Source organism: Mytilus edulis, chromosome 12 (genome assembly GCF_963676685.1).
Source record: "Mytilus edulis chromosome 12, xbMytEdul2.2, whole genome shotgun sequence".
In the NCBI taxonomy this organism is placed as follows: Eukaryota; Metazoa; Mollusca; class Bivalvia; order Mytilida; family Mytilidae; genus Mytilus; species Mytilus edulis.
This window is the reverse complement of record NC_092355.1, coordinates 12,095,162-12,107,543: the sequence shown is the minus strand read 5'-3', so window position 1 is coordinate 12,107,543 and position 12,382 is coordinate 12,095,162. Positions and strand designations below refer to the sequence as shown.

Below are 12,382 nucleotides of genomic sequence, written 5' to 3'. Positions count from 1 at the left end.
TGAAAAATCATCCCTTTTATCATAAATTTTAGTATTCAGCTTTCCATTAGTGATATAGATATCAAGATCGAGAAAAGGGCAGTGGTCATTGTTAGTATTAGCTTTATTTAAAGTAAGTTCAACAGGATAAATTTCATTAATATACATACTGAAGTCGTCATTATTGAGAGCCAAAATATCATCCAAATATCTAAAAGTATTATTAAATTTGTTTATCAGATGTTGTTTCGATTGGTCTTTGCTTATTTTTGTCATAAATTTTAACTCATAACAATACAAAAACAGGTCCGCAATAAGTGGTGCACAGTTAGTCCCCATTGGAATTCCGATAATCTGACGATATACGGAATCCCCAAAGCGAACAAAAATGTTATCTAGTAAAAATTCAAGGGCATATATAGTATCAAAGCATGTCCAATTAACATAGTTTTTTTTGTTTATTGCTACTAAAAAATGACCTAAAAGAGTTTGAACATATATATTCACATTCTGATTTTTTGAATGCCCATTTAATTAGGTGTGTGAATTTTTTCTTAATGAGAATGTGAGGCAATGTGGTATACAGGGTAGAAAAATCAAAACTTTGAACAGATTCAAAATCACCAATATAAGCATGCAATTTATCAAGTACTTCCAACGAGTTCTTGACACTCCAAAAGTAATTTATTCCACTATTTTCGAAGGCCTTATTTGAACAATTTATTATCAGGTTTTTAATTGTACCAAATGTGCTGGTAAGAAGAATAGACAATTTAGTAGTTGAACAATGTCTTGAAGACGAAATAAATCTATATTTGTAAGGGGTTTTGTGTAGCTTCGGAAGCCAATACATAGTTGGGACTTTCATTGTATTTGGCTCTGCTTGTAAAGCGGTGCCTAAAAGTTTATGTTTGTTACAGATTTCGTTTTCTGAAAATGGAGTCAGTTGGAATGTTGGTGAATTGGTGATTTCCTTTTTCAGAACCTCAATGTAAAATTTACGTCAAACAATAATAATATTATTAGCAGCTTTATCTGCCGGGACAAAAACAAATTCCTTGGCTAGTTCTTTTAGTTTATGTTTGATACGAGAAATAGGTTTATTGTTGTAAGGGTTTATAGTAAAATGTTCTTTAAAATGTTGAATACGTATATCAACTATCTTCATTACTGAATTAAAAAAAGATTAGACCATTGATTTTTCGGTTTGAATGGTTGTAGCATGCTGTTCGATGGGAACCAAGGCTGAATGTTGAATCGGTAAGGAAGTTGAGTTTAATTGATCCGTTGATTGACATAAGTTGATCGTGTCAGTATTATGGACTTTCTTCTTTTTGCATTTGTGAATTTTAGTTAAACTTACTCTTCTCTACAACCGAACAATTCAACTACAGAATCTTATGTGTCCATGGATCATATATACCATATCAGACATGGAAAGGGACATGTGAAAGCATGTTGGGCTCAAACAATGTACTAAACAAGTGACGCAAAAGTCCACATTGGTATTCAAATTCCGCAATTGATTTTGGAACACTAGTGACGTTGTTAAAAATCAGAACACAAATCAAAATACTTGCAATGGTCAGAACTATGATTATGGTATTAAACAGTCATATATAAGATAATTAGAAGAGCCCTGCATATTTGCAATGTTATATCTTGTTAGGTATGTTGCAAAAAAAACCAATACAAAATAGCTAATGTTGTACTTACTTTAACTCTTCACTAAAATTCCAAGGCCTAACTAAATCGTCTGAAAAGTGATTTGTATTATGCTCTAAGCACCGATAATCTCTAGTGAGTAAATCTTCAATTGATTTTCGATGGATTGTAAAATCACCGTCTGTACAGGTAAATGTATTTGAATATGGTATGTCTACACTGTACCGCTTGCGCAGTGTTTTAACGAATCGAAATAAATCTGATCCCAAATCACCGTAAGTCTTATTTGACATTCGTGAATCCCATACCTGAAGTGCTATTATATTAGGTCCTTCACAAACCACAAGTTGTTCACAACCAGACGGATCCAAATCAAATACACCAACCTGGCGATATAATGCATTTCTTTTGCGTCGACTTTGTTTATCGAGTATAACACTCACATTATACTGTTTAATGTACCAGGCAATAATGTGGTTGAAGAATGCTGGAGGAAGAAACTTAAATTCTAAACATAACCAACTTGTTTTTTGAGTTGATTGGCTTCCATCTGAAAACTGCTTCTGAACTTCAGAGAAGGAGCATGACTTTACCATGCATGGCATGTATAATTCAGTTGAGTCTTTCAAATTCACTATAATATCAAACCGTTTCATAACTTCAATTAAATGTTCTTTGTTCTCTTCAAATTTCAATTCTGGTTCTTTCCTGAACAGGAGAGATATGAGTGAATATGTTAATTGGCCAGTGTCTGTCAATGTTTGCCAGTCATCTGAAACTTCGATGATATTTTCAATTTTATCACTAACAAGACATCTAAAGGCATTAATCAACCATTTAGGGTCCAAGATAACATAATCTTCTATTTTTTTCTCATCAAAGTAGACAATTGTTCCAATGTCATGGCAGTATTGCAAACATTGTTTGACTTCATTATCTTCCCTGATATCAATATCTTTATGTTTTGCAATTTTCAGCAATGCTTTAGTTGATGAAATTGGTACATTGTTGTCTTTTAACTTCATTAAGACTCGTTGAAACAAAAGCCATTTCAATGGACAGTCTTTGCCCCAATCTTTCATGGTCATAGCCTGACGTGAAATTTCTTTTCTAATCTTTTCAAAAACGATGTCAGGATCCTCAGTATTAGAAATAAAATATATGTTTCTCAAGTGTCTTTTTTTTTCCTGTTTTTTCAGAACGTGATTTAAATTTTCTTTAAATTTTGTCTGTCGTTTTTCTCGCTCTCGTTTCTACAAAACATTCAAAGCATAAATGTAATGTTGAATTCATCGTATGTGGTTAATTATTCTCACAGAAGAAAATAAGATTAATACGAACACATGCTTTTTGATATTTTATCACCCTTTGCATTTTAATTGTTTTAAGCGACTGATTTAAACGTAACTATAATACATAGCTTTCTCTACATAATCGTTAAACAATTAGCTCATGCATTTTATTGTGGAATTTGAAAGATAATACTAACAGTCATTTAGGACGTGTTTAAAGTGTTGTTAACCGCTCGGACAAATAGCAAAAGGCAAGACGGATAACTCAAATCGAGGTAAGGTGTATGTTATGTTAAGTGACACATTTGAATTGTAACTTCTTTAAGATTTAAACGCATTATTTTGGTTTGATTCTAATCCAATGATTTTACGTGAAAAACAAAAAAACGTACTCAACATATACATCTCATAAACATCGTTTGCTAATGAATACGTTTAGACTTTTATTAATAATGCTGGGATCAATCCTATATGAGTAATAAATGTGCACAGCGGAATGTTTCTAATCTTTAGTGCCGCATGCTTAATTGTCATCTTCATTCAGATGCGAGCTATATGCCCTTGAATTAATCATGTTAAGAAACATTATGATATTGTCCTTGATTTATATTGGCCCTGTTTAAAACTTACGAATATTTATGATCTTCAAGCGGTACCTATTACTAAGCTTGCCTCAAATGTGTTACGGAAATACACATGCTTACCTTAAATTTATCTTCGTTTGTACACACAACAATGATCGGAGGGTCTAGTCTGCCTTCGATTGCAGTCGACCAGTAGCAGTGAATGGCATCAAACCAAAAACTAACATACTCTGCAATAAGATATTTATACGTTTTGTGAATGTATGGATATGAACAAACTTTGTATAAAACAACTTATATCAGGATTCACACCAATTAATTGATTATGTCAAGAATATTTCTACTTCATTTTAGCTATGATTGATAGTTGTCTAATTGCTATCATACTTCAATAATATGAATACGAAATAAAAAAGACATAATAGACCAAATTATCATATTTGAGATTTTCACAACGTCGCGAAGGTAGCTTTACTATATCATTTGTATGTTTAAGGTTTACTAACATGCTTAATCATTTTTCATATCCTATCAAAAGACTTTGCATGTGTTAATAACTATCTATCTGGTAATCATTGACAGCAATGATAAAGTTGGAAGCATACCAATATGACGAATGTGTTTTTGTTGTCAGATTCTCTATACAAGAACTTACGTGCAGAGCTTACAAAATTTTCCCCTTGATTCTCAGCAATGGTGAACTCTAAGCTATCGGTTACAAGCAAAAATACTGCATGTTTCGACAGAAAGACTTGGTGAGTGGCATAGAAATCCTTTTGGCCAGCAAAATCCCATAACCAACAAAACGCCAACATATCATCTTGTTCCTTTTCTTTTAATTGAAGATATGATTTCAAAATTGTAGAAGTCATTTCGTTTATATTCTCGTCGTTAATAGGGTCGGACTCACTTTGCTTTGTTAAGTGGTTAATATCAGAGTCATAAATATTTTCCAATTTAAAACTATCCGGTGGCATTAAATTTAAACCAGTGTTTACCATTACATGATTATCTTTGTTATCAGAGATAACTGTTTGAATGTCTACTATGTCATCACTTGCATTACTTTCGCCCTTAGAATCGTCATTAAAGATATTTATGGTATCCCTTTCATCAAAACTTGTAGAAGGTTCTTTGTTCGAATCACTTCTTGGTCCATCCTCGTTTGAACTGAAATGTTTCTGATCATTAATAGTTTCCATTGCTTTGCGTTCTACATTAAGTATCTTCCCTTTAAACACTTGGTGAATCAATCTGCGTACATGATCGTCCGTTTCTGCATTAAAACAATTAAGATATGTAAACATGTACAACAATATTTAAACATTTTAAATATGTATATGCTTCTTTGTTTCTGTGTCACACGAAGACGAAATACACCAGCAAATGTGTAATGCATAGTTTTTCTGCTTCGTAAATCTTCAATATTTGAAATCAATAATAATGTGTAACAGTTTTCGTAAGGATCATGCTACAGATTCTAAACAAAGCTATGGTTGGAAAAATGTCTCTGTAGCTTTCGGATATACGTATAGAAAATTACAAAACAGAGGGTGCGTTAAATATAATGGCAAAGATTTATCAACTTCCCACGTGCACGGTACTTGTCTACAAGTTCGTAATAATGTCAACGCAACAGAATCAATTTAGATCATGCATCTAAATCTGTGTTAAAAACACCAAAGACTTACAACATTTACAAATTATGTTATTTAGGGATTTATACAAATATTCAAATAAATATGACACAGACATTTTTGAAACGCCAATAAAAATAAATTTAATGATTGGAATAGAAATAAATATAATTACATATTTACTATCCACAACAAGTACAAATTTAGTAAAATATAGATACAAGAGTATAATTTCACTCTTAGTTTCACCTGCACAAGGAACGCTTTTAGATGCAAACCCGAAATATAGATGCACGGTTACAAGATTCATACAATCAAAAAGAAGTTTAACATGTGTTCTACAAAGATCGTCAGTACTTCGCCGTTCAATGTTTACCTCACTTATTCTGTTTTAAATCTGTAATACTTTCCTGTCAGTTTCCCCCCAGGCCTAGAAAAAAACCATATACAGCTATTTGAGATATTTGGTGGTGTTACATCTCATATAGTATATCCCAATCATTTTCCTAAGAATTTAAATGAGATTGGCGTTAAGTTTTTCTTAAAATTGCATTTAGTTAATAGATGTATTGTTCTGCACTGAAGGCTTCATTGAGATTTCGAAATTAAGAACAGGATTACAAGTGCTATTCCTTAGCTTTTTGTGTGAAGCATTCTGTACATGTATTGATGTTGGCATACTGGAAACGGTAGAAAAAAATAGTTAAAAGTTAAATAAACAAAACTATGCTCAACAGAAAACACGAGCAGATATGCAAAAATTTTCCAAACGCTACAGATATGGGACAATATTGACAAATAAATCAAGTCCGAAAGAAGCTTCAGATATTACTGTTGGTAGTATCCGTAGAGTAACTTATGTAGTCCACATTCACAAAATAATGGTACACGACACTTTTCAAAACATTACCATGGCCTAATGTGAATGTTTCTCATATAACGATTTTAAAGGCGTAAATTAAAAAGGTGAATTATTAGCATACAGACTTTCGCGGAAGAATAATGACTATGTAAGGGAAACAGGAAGCGAAGTTTTTACATAGTTCCTAAGGAAAATACATTGGTATACTGACAGCTCACACAAAGAATGTTTAACCTCGCCATATTCTATGTCTGCATGTCCCATGTAAATAGCATGTATTTCAGCTGCTGTTGTTTGTTACTGTTTTGTATTAATGTTTTGTTTAATTGTTATTACACAAACTTTTTATTTAGATGTAGCACATTGTGTCATATTTGGGCTTTTAAAAGCTGACTATATTATGCTTATAGTTAAAAACTATACAATGACATATAGAAGCTTAATTTGTTTTATTTTTACTGTGGTGGATGGCTGTTTTTGTGACGACTATATATACACTCTATCTTCTTGCTTATACCAACAGGCGAGATGAACAGTTTACAATTATTGTCAAAGATCATAACGAAAACAGAGGATAAGAAAAGTAGTTCAATACAAAACAATCGTTGTGAAAAGTGTAGTGAAGATATAAATAATGCTGGATATAACTATAGTTTGTAATTTAGATCTTTGTTTACATCATACTTCGAATACATTCACTTAATTTCATCTACTGCTGACATGGTATTGGCTCACTGCACTTTTAATGGTTTTAAAAAGCATTTCACAGTCGCTATTTTATGATATTTTAAAATGTAACGCAATTTTGTATAAAAAAATAACTATTTGAAAGTTCTTTCCATTTTTGAATCGAATTACTAAAACCTAATTAGTTATCAAAGGTACCAGGCTTATAAATTAGTACGTCAGACGCGCGTTTCGTCTTCATAAGACTCACCAGGGACGCTCATATCAAAATATTCATTTAGCCAAAAAAGTACAAAGTTGAAGAGGATTGAGGATCCAAAAAAAAGTTGTGCCAAATACGTAATCTATGTCTTGGTTAAGAAAATCCTAAGTTTTTTTTAAAATTGAATAAACGAATACCTCTTACCTTTACATGGGCTCCATTTCCCATCAACAATATTGATATTGCATTTCTCGACTTCAATCCCGTCTGTACTCTTTGTAGATGTGACATCTTCCTTTTTCTGCCACAGTAATCTTCGCATTAAACTGGTTTTTCCTACACCGTGTTTTCCAATAAATACAAGTCTTGCAAAATGAAGTTTGCCACATTCACCTTTCAGAAAAAGTTCATGTAGAAACTTTTGTTTTTCGTCATCTAATAGGGAAAAATTAAAAATACATTTTTGAAGTATATTTTGGTAGTTTTACTTATGCTGCTTCATAATGCTGTTAAGTCTGATTATATTGATGAACTTCATTTTATATTCTAGCAAAATTAAGATTTATTTCAAGCTTTTATAGAAAGGTCAATTCACTTCCATTTATTTGAGTGGATTTGTCATCTGCAACTACATATATATATATATTGTTAAAATATACTTTTTCACTTTTTTGGTCTTTTGGAAAATGTTGTTTGTGCTGTATTTAAACCCTTCTACAACGAAATTTGTTTTACACACGTATAAAAATTGCGGCTGTTATCCAACGCAATAATAGGTTTGAACGTAGTTATTTAATTTAGACTTGTATATACATATATGTGTGTTGACGTGTCTCAAAACATAATTTGTCTTACAGATGATTATAAAATATAAAAATAATTATGTGTACTAGTATATTCGTCAATCAATCAAACCTCAATTTAAATGTATGCAAGCATTTTTAAGCAACTGTAATGCCATCAATAATTAGAAAATTCCATACTTGCTTTTGTCTATTCAATTGATAAAAATAACAGCTGAATTAAGTACAATGCATTTTACTGAAAACAAATATGACAAATATCAACCAACGATAACTACCGAGATATATGCTACTGACTTAGAACTGAAACATAAAAAATATCGCGTGTTTAAACATGACTGAAGGCGCCGACCATTCCACTTACATGTGACAGTGGTGAAAAAGCTGAAACTAAAAACAATGAAAGCTCTAATAACTTAACATACCTGTCGTTTTGTTTGTTTTGGGGTAAACGTCATCTGCAAATATATATTTAATTGATTAAGTGTCTCTAACATAATTAATTCAACAGATGAGCTGGTAAAGGAGTAAGAGATTATTTAAACATTTACAGTAATATTGATGCCGTGTGTATTAACTACATTCACAGCGATGTCTTGAATTAAACGCTCTGTAATTCGCATGTTCAAACATTATTGGAAGCAGTGCAACCAAAATGGTAGGCCAACATTTTTTAACTGTGTATTATTCACCTTGTATTGCTGCTTTGTTATTGTCCTGCAATTGTTCCCCATACTATTATAAATAGTAGTTATAGAATGGTCAAAGTCTTAGTCTATTGATATTTATTAGCTCCATCTTATATTTTAAAAATAAAGATTCAGAAATATCGTTTCATGTCCATCAATTTGTGTATATGTTGCATGTGTAACTATATATACAGAGATATAGTATTCGTGTGTGTCAATACATACATGGACTAAAATTATAGTTTGTTCTATGACAATGTTTAACATAGATTATTTTTTAACAAACATCTACATGTAAATTAGTGTATTATTTTTAAGTGCATACATATTTTATATTTAAAAAAAAGGTTATGCTGATCATGCTGATGTCGCAAAGTATTTATAATGTATTCGAATGCAAATAATTTTCCATTCCATTACATGGCTATGTATCGGTACTGTTTAGGACTTGACTTGTAATGATGCTTGGTCTCTTATGTGCATCTATCATAATAAATTTATAGTCTTTTGTTAATACAATCACATTTTAATAACGATTCAGACCTGACAATAGTGTACATAGAGATGTATCTTGCATATCCTTGGAATATTGTGGATTTGATTGCGTATTTGTGAATCGTAACAAGGCTTGCTATTAAAATGAAACAAACTTAAAGCCAGCAAACACCAAAAGTAAGTACGTGCAGCGTACATAATTAAAAAGAAAATCGAGTCAAGGATTTAAAAAAAAAAACAGATAATGATTAAAGGGACCTACGGTAATGAAATGCATTACTTCAGCTGAGTATATTGTGAAATCTTTATACAGCAAACAAATTGTCATCTTCCGACAAATCATACTTTTGTATTTCACCCATGATATCGACCCCACGAAACTTATCTGTACTATTCGTCTGCACCTCTAAATAAGTAGGAGTACTATTTTGAATACTCAACTATATGAATCAAACAATTGTATGTCAACTATTCACAAACCCTATAAATTATACGTCTTCAGTCACATCGGTGAATGAACTAAATGTTTCTAATGATAAGTTGTCAGTCTTAACAATGTTAGTGACGTTTCAATTAAAAAGAATAGTATTGGTTGGCTTGGGCGGTGTTCAGCTCTGTGGTCAGGTTGTTGTCTCTTTGGAATAATCACCGTTTTAATTCAAAATTTTATCAACATTTTGAAAAATAATATTACGAACAATAAATGTAAATTTAAATGTCTTCATTACTTACAACTGTTTTTCGGAAGTCAATTGAAACAGAGATGCTAGATGCAATCTCATTTGCTTCTTGCTAATTAATGGTTACTTACAATTCAAATCGAAAACTCTCTTATCAGTGAGAAACTAATTATCAAAATAATACAGTTTTTAGAAATTTAAACATTTGAATTCCCCATTTTAAACTGAAAGACAAATTTAAAGAGTTGATATTGCTTTGTGTCATAAACAAATAATTGCCAACGAAGATACAAGTACCTTGTCTGAGGGGGGAATTATCCGACGTTGAAAATCTAAATGAAATATGTAACTGACAGTATGTCAACAACACATTGTCTGAAAATGATGAAAATGTAGTAGAGCAGGTCCTTGGAGAAGATTACTCTTATTTATAACTATTTAACAAAAAAAAAAAGAATTATCATCAGTATTATTATGTTTATTATTATTAGAAAATTATCTAAATCATTTCCCTTTAACTAAATTTGTTCATAGTCTTATACATTGTTAATAGTTATTTGTCTTTTGTTTTCAAAGTAGCCATATTGATAGACGTAAGATCATATGACACATGTATTGACACACACTGGAAATTTGTTTTCTCGTTAAAAAAATCATACTCCTGATACCAGTTTTATTCTCATGGGCGTACATCTCAAGGTTGGTGTGTATGTTTGTTTGCAGTTTAATTTTACAATTGAATGAACGCCATACCTGTTTAATTGACCTTTTTTTTTCTACCCGGTGTTTGTATTTGTACTATTGATAGAGAACATGCTTACCGAAGACACAAACCTTGAACAACACGATGACAGCAAACACAGAACAAACTGAAAAGATAGAAGCATGTTTAATTGATTATAACATTTTTCTTGATCCTTTTCAGACTTTCTTTTAGTTTTTTGTATAGCAGGATTTACTAAAAACTTGTACGACAAATATTCAAACCCGTTTCAAAAATTAACCTGTAAGGGATTACACAATACAGAATTTCAATCGAGATGGACATGCTTATTACTTTAATTTGCATTCCCTATTAGGATAATAAAAACAAACACGTTAATGATTTAGTTTGCTTTAATAACCGAATTTTCTTATAAATTAATGCATGGATATTCGGCAAACTCAGAGCATTTAAACAGTACATTTATATTTGAACATATCTGCTCAATTGAAACATTTTCATATTACAAAGAAAATATTTTAAAGTCACATCAAAACATGCCTTTTTTAATGGCGGTTTTGTTCTAGTCGTATAATGTTCAAACTTCCCGTTTTGTGCATGTGATACGATTTGCTTTGATAAATAGTTGTCTCTTTGTTTTAAACGGTATAATCCTACTTTTCTAACTAGAAAACGCTAACTAATGTATGTATAATTGTCGCAAACTTTACCATTACATTTAAAGTAGTTTAGAACATTTTAAACACATATATTTCAAACGAGTTTTAGTTTGTCACCCGGATTTTTGTTTCTCTCAACTGATTTAACACTTTTGAACAGAGGTATACTTTTGTTGTTTTTATTTACTGTCCAAACAAAATTACTGTTTACTCACCAGCTAAACATGCAATGATGATGTATGCAACCTTTTGTGCATTGGTGTAATCTATAATTATAACATTGAAATGTCATTTTTTAACAAAATTTATATCTATTCAGACTAATAGAATGTAGACTGTTGGTTATGTATTATAGGAAACTATAAATTCGAAAGAGATGTCTCATTTCTTCCAACAAGTAGAAAAATTGAAGAAGGTTTAGATTTAAATATATATATGAAGAAAATAAATGCAGCAAACGTGACTCATTACAATGAAGCATAGTATGTCCTTAAACAAATTAATACCAGCTCATAATAGATATTAATCTGGTAATTTGGTTGGTCAAATATGCATTCCACTTACATAAGACACGTCAATGGCGCTCAATTGAAAACATTAAGAAAACAAAATCAAAACGATTGTAAAGTAAATGTAGATTTTAATTAATATAGCTTAGACTATCTATGTATTAAGGAAGGACTTAATTTAGAACTTCGACCAACTTTTTTTTTATCTTTACAAGATCATGAAGATAAAAAAAAAGTTAGTCGAAGATCTAAATTAAGTTCTTCTCGACTAACTAAACATTTTAAGAATAATAAATAGATGAACAAATCAATGTTCTTCTATGCTAACACATGGCTGGTGACATCCTTTAGAATAAAACATTCACTAGCAGCGATAAAACAAACAATCGATACAATGAAATTTTACGATAATCGATAACAATAGCAAACCCGATTAATGAAAATAAGGATGGCGTCCAAACGTCACAACCAAACATTGATAAATCTTAAAAAAAGATCAAAACTCAAGATCAAAATTAGGTTTTGTTCATTTAGTTAAGGTTCAAAGTTTGTTTATAGGCATTATGTAATGTGAAATGTACCCGATTTTTGTTTTTTCCAAACATGGTTGGATAATGGCCAATATGGTAGTCACATGAAAGTATTTCATTCTGGCAACTTTTCTGTGAGTCTAAAAGATCTCCATTGATCATATTGATTTTGATGTTGCAGTGGGTTTGTTAACGGTCAAGGACAAAGCCATTGAAAACCGGAGCATACTTGAGGATATTTATCTTGACAAAATTGTAATATTATTCTAATTTTATTAAAATATTATTCTTAGTTGCTTACTTGTTCTACTAAGTTCGATTAACTGAACTGCGTTATCATCTGTGTTGTTTGATCTGAAAAGAGACATGTAATTAGTTCTTAAAG

The 12,382-nt window shown here is 31.1% G+C and overlaps 2 protein-coding genes across 2 annotated transcripts in view; one reads left to right on the top strand and one right to left on the bottom strand.

Moving 5' to 3' along the window:
- The window catches only part of LOC139497170 (uncharacterized), a 545,683-nt gene that overhangs the window by 327,172 nt on the left and 206,129 nt on the right, over positions 1–12,382 (top strand). The window lies entirely within an intron of this gene.
- LOC139497425 (probable serine/threonine-protein kinase roco6) lies at positions 1,692–12,365 on the bottom strand. The gene is made up of 6 exons (XM_071285645.1): positions 12,299–12,365; positions 11,174–11,224; positions 7,113–7,343; positions 4,176–4,796; positions 3,641–3,750; positions 1,692–2,897 (listed from the first exon to the last, which is right to left on the bottom strand). Exons 1-6 carry the CDS (start codon positions 12,363–12,365, stop codon positions 1,692–1,694), a joined length of 2,286 nt encoding a protein of 761 aa, XP_071141746.1.

Excerpts from the sequence above, each read along its gene's own strand:
- LOC139497425 (XM_071285645.1), bottom strand. The coding sequence starts at position 12,365 with ATGTCTCTTTTCAGATCAAACAACACAGATGATAACGCAGTTCAGTTA. Across the intron at positions 11,225-12,298 it reads AATCGAACTTAGTAGAACAA|ATTACACCAATGCACAAAAG; the intron begins GTAAGCAACTAA and ends TTATAATTATAG. Across the intron at positions 2,898-3,640 it reads CAAACGAAGATAAATTTAAG|AAACGAGAGCGAGAAAAACG; the intron begins GTAAGCATGTGT and ends AATGTTTTGTAG.